Source organism: Prorops nasuta, unplaced genomic scaffold, assembly GCF_024137725.1.
Source record: "Prorops nasuta isolate Cenicafe-Biocafe unplaced genomic scaffold, Cenicafe_Pnas_1.2 PNAS00019, whole genome shotgun sequence".
NCBI lineage: Eukaryota > Metazoa > Arthropoda > Insecta > Hymenoptera > Bethylidae > Prorops > Prorops nasuta.
In genome coordinates, this window is record NW_027116816.1 from 3,384,790 (window position 1) to 3,393,718 (window position 8,929).

An 8,929-nucleotide genomic window follows, 5' to 3' on the forward strand; every position below is an offset into this window, starting at 1 on the left:
GGGATTCGAATCCAGAGGAGCGGATTGCTGGTGCGAGAATAGCAAAGTCGGGAGAGCAGAAAGTAGCGAACGTCGAGGTAGCTCGGGAGAGAGTCAGTTGATCAAAGCCTCCGAACAGTGGGGTAAAGGGTGAGGAGGGGGGGGGGGGGGAGAGCTTGCTTTATCAAGACGTGCCAGTGACAAAGGATGAGGAGAGAAAAAATTGCGCTGAATGAGGAGAAGCACCAAGAGTTGTCTCGGCGATTGTTGAGGAGGGGATGGGGAGAGACAGAGACTTAGAAGCAATGGATATCGTGCAAGAATTAACGTACTGGTGAATACAGAAGGAGATAAGGGGTGGTGGGTGGGGGAGAGAGGAAGGACTGCTAAGATCAAAGAAAACGAGTGGTACCAATAAAATTGAAGAAGCTTTTATTTGTTTGGCCCACTAGAAGCGATGATAGCTGTCAAAGTTTCTCTTAACGAAAATTGAAGAAATATAAGGGTTGACAAGAGGGCGTATATTAGGATTTATGAATATTTAAGATAAGGATAATAAACACAACATAAATTAATACGTAAACGTGGACAAGATTTGCAAGATAATCAGGAAATGTCTTTGAGGTATGCGTAAGAGAGTACCAGGATGTATAATAGAAATCAGAATAAAAGTAAGAATGTAGAATTCAATAAAAGTAGAGAAGAACTAATGACAAAGAAAACTCTAATTACGACAAAGTGCAATCTCATTATAATGGAAAAGGGCTAAACAAATTTACAGATAACAGGGTTAAAGCTTCGTCAAGGAGCAATGAAATCAGATTCAATAATGAATAATATTGAAAATTATCCAAGTAGAAAAAGACCAGAAGGGCGTAACGAAGATAGCAAGGAAATAAACGAAACTAAGAATGAGAATGGTTAAAATTTAAATTTCGAATGAAAGAATAATGATTGCAATGTATTTAATTCGTAAACGATTAAAATAACAACTAAATCCATTGCATTATTGCTTTCTTAAATTGAATATAAGTGCTATTGATTTTAACAGAGTGAGTTTCTATCTTCAGAGATTGTAAGACGATGGCTGGATTTTCGTCAAAACAAACCTGAATAATGTGAAGCAGTTAGGGAATGTTGCTAGATCAAGTGAACGTAACTGAAACAAGAGAAGTTCATTACTGTTATCAGTCTATAAAGAAGCTAATAGAAAGAAATACGTTAATAGGAATATCGACAATGTCGTTCAAACTTCGGGCAATAATAAGTACAAGAAAATAGAGCAGGGATATTGATTAGTTTAGTCCGTACCTTATTTTTCAGCCAATCGTTTCGAGATATTGTAGAGAAAATAATGATTTCATAAGGGCCTGAGGGCTCAAGAGTTGCTACTAAATCTCGGGAAATGATATACTAATCTTTTTATATAAATTTATCCATGATGATATGACACCACTGCATTTCTGTTATTGAGAAGATTCTGTTTAAAGACGACCACTCTTTAACTCTGACGTAACGCTGTACTCATTGCAATGATTCGTAAGAATTCATATTAAAAAAGCAGAGATGTACTCTGCTTAATTTTATTTTATTTCTTTCAATTTTTACTTAACTTTGCTCGCTTATTTTCCTACAACTCAACCATTTTTATATCACAAAATTATATTTCGTGATAATCGTCAGTGATCAAAACCAATGATCTTTATCGGTCATTTCACATTCATAATTTTTTTCTGTAAAAAATATGTTTTTCTTGTATCAGAGTAGCCTCACTTTTATTTTGCAAACTCCCTACACCTTCACGAACATATCCCTGAATTCCTCTCACTATTTTCGTACTTTTTTCGACTTGTTTCGTGTACTTGATATTTAATTATCACCTCACTTACAGTGAATGAGAAGTTTTAAGAACGTTCCAGTTGCTTTTAATCATAAAATTATTACACGACAATTACTAAATTTTTATTTGCATATTTATATTGACAAATATATTTAATCACTACAAAATATTATTTGTGTCTATTTTAAAATTATAATTGCTCTTTGCCAATGAATGCAATGCTAAATTGACAATAATGGAAGAGAAAGAGTAGAACGATCTTCCTCAAATAACAACTTGAATTTAGCGAAGGATGGAGTCGCAATGGTGTCCGAAGAAAGATTGAATACGATTGATAAGCCGAAGTACGACTACGTAAGAAAGGGACGTCATCCTATGAGTGTTATCGCTTATTACGATTACGACAGCGAGGATGACGGCAAACAACCAGAAACCCATTCTATTGATAATGAACAGCAAAAAAATTCACTAGAGCAAAACATCATTCCGCCAGAAGGTAAGAAATTAATATCCAAAATATATCACAAATAACTCTCTTTGACCACTATTCATTAAAGTACCAAATCATCTGCTTCTTAATATTGAATTGTACTGTCTTCAAGAATACGAGTACGTTCATTAGTAGATCGCTAATCGCTTCACTGTTTAACGTCGATGCTTTCAGAATTTCACACAATCCATACCAGCGTTTATCTTTTTTAAATATATTTTCATCATTACTATTAAATAACATAGTCCTTATTATCTCCTATACAAAATACCGATTAATCTTGTATTTTTGAAAATTCAATTCACTTGTCAGATAATATATACATATATATAAGTATTTTTCTCTGCAGCACGTTAATTAAATTATTTCAGTATCAATTTTATGTCTAGCCTCACCCACTATAAACTTTATAACGACGCTCAATGGATTAACGAGAATATTTTAAATTTCAATTAGTCTTTGAAAGTCCAAGGTCCGAATATACCAGTGGCATGCTAGCGGCGCCGAAAAAGAATCTGCAGGCAGAACACGAGGAGAAAGAGAAGAAAGAGAGAGAAAAGATTAATTACAGAGGGCCGAAGCAAGAATTTATCGTGGATCTTGGTCAATCTGTGCATAAGAACGTGACGGTGGGAGCTGCGAAACCATCCCACGAAGTCAAAGCCGCAGTCACGTTCAGGGATGACAAAAATCATTTAGAGGCAAAGCAAAGATTAATCAGCGATGGAAAATCTTCGCATAGTAGTGCGATTCGTGACAAACTTCACCGAGACGAGGCTGCGATTCATGAAACAGAATGGTAATGCTGTAATAATTAACAGAGCCTTGCATTATTCGAGTTAGAATTAGGTAAACACTGCCTCGTAATGAGACTTGTAATAAAATCAAATGGGATTGAACTTTGACTTTGAAATAATAATAATAATAACAGGGCAGTGTATATCATTTGGAAATTAGTCTTTTAATTGAGGTAATTTTGTAATCGGGCTGGAGAGAGCAGTCCTGAAAGGCAGCTTCTGTACCATGAAATGATCAAGGAAGACTGTGAATTAGGTCGAGTCACCCTGTCGCGGGGAAGCATATGCTGAGGGAACGTGGCGAATTTTCTGAAAACAATGGAGAGGCAAATATCGTTCTCGACGAGCCGGTCGATAAATTTGTTCGGATCGAGGATGACGTCGATGAACCAAAAATAATTAATATTTTCTTGGACAAGGAGAGTCCAGTGAGGATTTTTGAACGAACGCGCGAAGTTGAAGCTTCCAGGGGACTTTACGACGACTACGATGGCCAAATGTACACGTTCACCCTTGTATTTCATCGTGAACTAAACGACACGGGAAAATTTAGTGACGCTCTTTCTTTTTATAGGCACGAGGATCATTATTATTTACGTAGAAGCGATCAGGCTCAAGCCAATGACGTTGGACAGTTATACGACGAATTGGACGCTATTAAGGACTGGAAGAACAACGAGGAGTCGCAGAAAACGAGACTCCGAGGCGATCGAAGAATGTATAATTCCGGAGCCGACGACCTAAATTCCAAAGATTCGCGAGAGGATAAATCGAATGAACGTGCTGCAGCGAAGTATACTCATAAATTATCTGACAGGTGAATTGAATTCTCGAAAATACAAAGAAACTAGTATTTTGTAAGATATAACAAGGACCTCCCTTTATTTAATAGTAATAATGAAAGTATCTTAAGTAAGGATATACTGGCTGATAATAATAGAAATTCTAAAAGCATCCAGAACGAAATTAATTTTCCCACGTAAAATGGAGGGAAGATCTATTAATGAGAGTACGGATATTCGTGTTCTTTAAGTGGGCGGAATTTAATATTAACGAGTGAATGGGCTTTTCGTATTTTAAATAATAGCAGTGGAAATTTTGTATTTGTGATCATTATTTTTAGGATGTTAATCTCTTATCTTTCGTCTCAAGGGAGGTTGGTTCCAGTAGATTTTTTTGTTCTTCTCTATCAATGACAAGGGCATTTGGTTGTTTTTCGTCATCCTCACCATAGTAATCATAATTGTTTCTTAATGACATTCGATCCTCTGCCAATAATGTGACTATCTTCGTACGTAAAATTCTGATTGTTATTCGAGGAAACTTGTGTTCTTCTCACCTCACCCAAAATTCATTCGGGGCTGTAATATTTTTGTTGCTTCTGCAGAATGAAAAAAGTTTGTGAAGCAAAGCGTAATGTTTTTTAGGTGATCGATCTGGTCCTATTGCAAATAGTAAATCGAGACGTGATTATCCAACAATGAAAAACGAGTATAAGCAGTATCGTTCATTGTCCGATCCTTCAAATCTTCAAGACAATGCTTTTTCGGAATTGGGACGCGGCAACAAAGCCAAAGCGCCTGCTCTCTTTGCCAGCGATAGAATTCCTGCCATTTCCGAGCTTAACAGCGAGACTTATCAGAACGAGCATTCCAATTCTTATGTTGCTCCACATTACGAGAGCGTCGACGAGCAAAATGTAGCAAATTTTACAATCGTATCTCATGCATTGAATAGTCACTAGTTCCACAATGAATTTTTACAGGACATGTTAACCGATGAAACGCGAGAAAGAAAGATAACAATCCTTTTAAATAACGACAACTCGGAAGATGATTCTCAAATGAATATGGCGTTTCGTGGTGAATTGGCTAGTAAGATCGTGGATGAAATTTTTAATCGAGTAAATCTCTCATGAAATTATCTTGGATTGTTAGAAGGATATTTATTATCTGAAATTCTTGTATGGTTTCGTAATTCTTATTTCTCGTACGGTTCGCAGGTGCAGCAAGATGAAGTCTTAAGGACAGCGTTAGGTCCTGGTCTTTTCCGGAGGCATAAACCCGACGACGTAACTTCGGGAAAAATTTATCTTCAGGGTCTCGACGAAGATGAAGTAAACCACTAAAAATCTCTTTTCACTCATAAAAATATCAGCTGCTAGAGGTATGGTGTGTCAAGTCAACAAATATTAATTTCTCAGCAGAGTGATTTTAATATTAAACTATATTTTAAAACATTGACCTTGAAAGAAAAATTCGGAAACAGTAAAAAGTTTATGATGGAATAAATTATTTGACTAGTTTAATTTTTATCCTGTAAAATCAATAGGACGTGATTCAGTTCTTACAAAATACGATGCTTAACAGTTTATCTCATGTTTGCTGGTATATATTTCTATAGGTATAATAATAATTTATCAATGGAAAAATATTTCTTATTCCAGGTTAAGCATACGGAAGAAATGATGAGGCAGGTCATGGCCCTTTTGGATAAATTGGTTACAGATCAAGTGCAAAAGAAGACGTGCCTTACGTTACCTCCGGATTTGCAGAATTTCTTGCACTGGATTCTTAATGTGGAACAAGAAGATCCGGATGAAGTACTGCCCTGAACTAAAATTATTTATTCTTCATAAAAATCCTAATATTATTGTTTAAAAATTATATTACTTTTTTGTAAGGATTCAATTTCATCTAAACAATCTAAAACTCAACCCGATCAACGATTTTTATTCCCAACGTTCGATATCGAGGAAGTGGACGACATCACTGAGCTGAGTAAAAAGGTTCGTTTATTGAAGGACCTCATAAAGGAATACAACGCATTGTCGGAGAAAGAAAAAACGATGGTTCAAACAGTTCACGATTATCTGGTAATCGATTTTACAAAAATCAATGCATAAATCAATTATAACTTATTTAAATTGCTAATTTTTTAATTACGTAGATTAGTCAATTGAACCTACTTATTAAGTATATAGAGAAGAAGGAAAAAGAAGTTGTTTATGAAAGTTTGCCATCTTCTGAAACTGGGGTTTCGAAAATTGGTGAAACGAGTGCTCCAAAACATCAAGGAATATCAACACAAAATAAAAACGTGGGAAATAATAGTTGGCCTGATGTATACGAGACATTTCTTTCATCAAGCGGTGTACCAACTATTATGAAGATGAACAATAACAAATTTGATATGAACGATGACACCTCACTCAGTAAGACGCCTTAATTGAAAGCTCACGTTTCTTAAAAGAGTTCAATGCATTATTCGATTAATTCATGTCAATTCAAAGATCGCAATTGAAGAACAGAGTTCTGAGCAGACAACTTTAAAAGTATTTCAAATTCGTAGAATCTTTGTAGCAACTCGAGGATTTAACAAAAAACCTAGTATCGCTGTCCTCTTTTCTTTAACCAAGAAGACACTTGAAATTAAGAAAAAATTGCATCCCTCGTCACTTTTTAATTAAATACTAAGTTATATTGTTTCCGAAAAAATTCTACATAGAATTTTCTTCTCAAGGTATAGCTTTTGTTTTGTTACGAATTAACCGAACATTCGATAGATCAATTTTCGGTGCAACGTGTAAGACGCAGCTCAATACGCGATGCAAGAGCCTCGGAAGGACAGGAAAAGAAGAAGAAGAAGAAGCGGAAAAAGCAGAGAAGGAAGGAAAAAAAGAGAAGAAGGAAAAAGAAGAAGAAGAAACATAAACATGGAGTGCAACGAGAGAAAACTGGCAGCAATCAGTTGGACGAGGGAATGAAACCCGTTGGTAGATTTGCGACAGGATCTCGACAGTACTCACAGTCAGACGGGAACCACTGGGATTCATACGACTTGGGACACGAGCAGCCTAAAATCTATAGGTCCGCCGGGATGATGCGCTCTGCGCATCGAAAGAAGAAACAGGACTTTGCCAATAGAAAACCTGATTCTCCGGGGGATGCATATAAAGAAAGGTTTCCTGAAATCTTTTTTCGCAAGGGCTGCTTATAATGTTATAACCGAGAGTGCGATTTATTTGTACTAAATCGGAAGCTATGGACAAAAAAGGGGGAATTATAGTTTTATGATTTTTCTTGTAGTACAATTTTTTTATCTATTTCGAGTCTTTGTTTTGGAACGAATTAATTTCACACCCGTTATAAGCGGCATCTCTTGATTATTATGTTAAAAATTGTAGGAATTAATCAATTTAAACTAATTTTGAGTAGTAGCTGGTCCGATGATAAGAATGTTAATGGCTTGTCGAATCTTCAGAAGTATGAATTTTCCCCCCTTTATTCGAAGAAAAAACGCGAAGTACCCGAAATAAATAAAATGACCGAGGCGGTTACTGCTGAAAAAATTAATGTAACTGGTGAACTGAACGAAGATAAAAATTCTATGGAAGCAAAACGTGATGCTTTAAGTGCCTCTAGAAATCTGCAACTTCAGGTAAACCCAAAAGGTAAGAATTATGTTTTCACTTGCCTTGTAACGAAATACGCTGAAGCTAGTATATAAAGTGGCTTTGGTGTTGACTTAATTTTTCTGATTCCAGAAGCCTCAAAGGTGAATAAGGCAGACAGTTCAGAAAGTTTGGCGGGCGAAAAGGGAGTAGCAGATTTTTTACCAATAAAAGGTAAAAACCGAGTAGAGGATGAAGTGATATTGCTTAATAAGCGTGAAGACTGGAAAAAAAAGAATGAAGAAAAACTCGAAGAAGTTGCTTTTGGTGAAGATATGCGGAATAAGAAAAAAGAGGAGCTGGAGTTTAAGAAATTAACAGATATAGATAAGAAGAAGAAACTTAGAGAAAATAATTTAAGGAACAAACGACAAAAATTACATTGCATAAACTCCGAAGAAAATAATTTGGATAGGTTAGAGGAAAATGTAAGTATGCCTAATGTGACGTTATACAACAATCCTATATTTTACGAAAACGAAATGAAATCAATTGAGGACATTGATAAAAAACATGGAGGTGAATCAACCGTTACTTACGAACTGTTATTACCAACAGAAATTCCAAATGATCCACGATTAGATCAAGCAAAACCTAAAATATCTATAGACGATATGAACTACAGTAAAAAGAGAAAAAATAGTAAGTCTAGTAAAAACTCTGAATTAGGCTACAACACTTTTACACGTGAAAAGTGGCAAAACAAAAATGGTAAAAATTACGAACATGATGGGCTTTCTATAGAGGAAAAATTGAAATTGCTAGAAGAAAAGATTCATATTCTGCCACCACCGAATAATAATTGTCCAAAATCTTTAGTACGTCCAAATAATATATCTTTAACAGAGAAGAGACTAAGTGTATTTGTGAAAAATAATTCTCCCGCGAAACATTCAGATAATACAAAATATTTTCAAGAGCATTCTAATATGAGAGATTTCGAATTGAAAATTGAACCACTTTCACATAAGTTTTACTCCAATGATTGGGAAAAGCCTAAAATTAAAAATAGTATGAACTCGAAGTATTTAAAAAGTCAAAACCACGAAACAAATTTTGTAGGACCAGCTCATTTGAAAACAGTACTGATTCCAATTAAAAAGATAATTCCCAACAATCCAGATGATTTAGATGGAAGTAAGCCAATATATTTAATATCCAGCAAATTACCCAGACGTAAAACAAGTGATCATCATCCTTCTGATGATTCTACTTATGTCAATTATAATTCTGTAAATGAACCAACTAATCATTTGAATACAGGGGAGCAGCGTCCAGTACGTTATTATTTACTGCGATCAGATAGTGATGATGACACAAGTGATAAAGAAAGAAAAGATATAGATCAAAATCCGGATCATTTTACTTGA

General features: G+C 35.3%; 1 protein-coding gene across 1 annotated transcript; it reads left to right on the top strand.

Moving 5' to 3' along the window:
* The first annotated feature begins 2,122 nt into the window (after positions 1–2,122).
* On the top strand, positions 2,123–8,929 carry LOC136780470 (uncharacterized). The gene is given in 16 exon segments (XM_066738843.1): positions 2,123–2,315; positions 2,377–2,428; positions 2,776–3,108; positions 3,363–3,923; positions 3,999–4,085; positions 4,140–4,262; positions 4,426–4,469; positions 4,534–4,823; positions 4,872–5,009; positions 5,109–5,222; positions 5,553–5,981; positions 6,056–6,320; positions 6,412–6,495; positions 6,672–7,068; positions 7,324–7,559; positions 7,653–8,929. Coding segments are annotated over 16 exon segments (4,623 nt in total).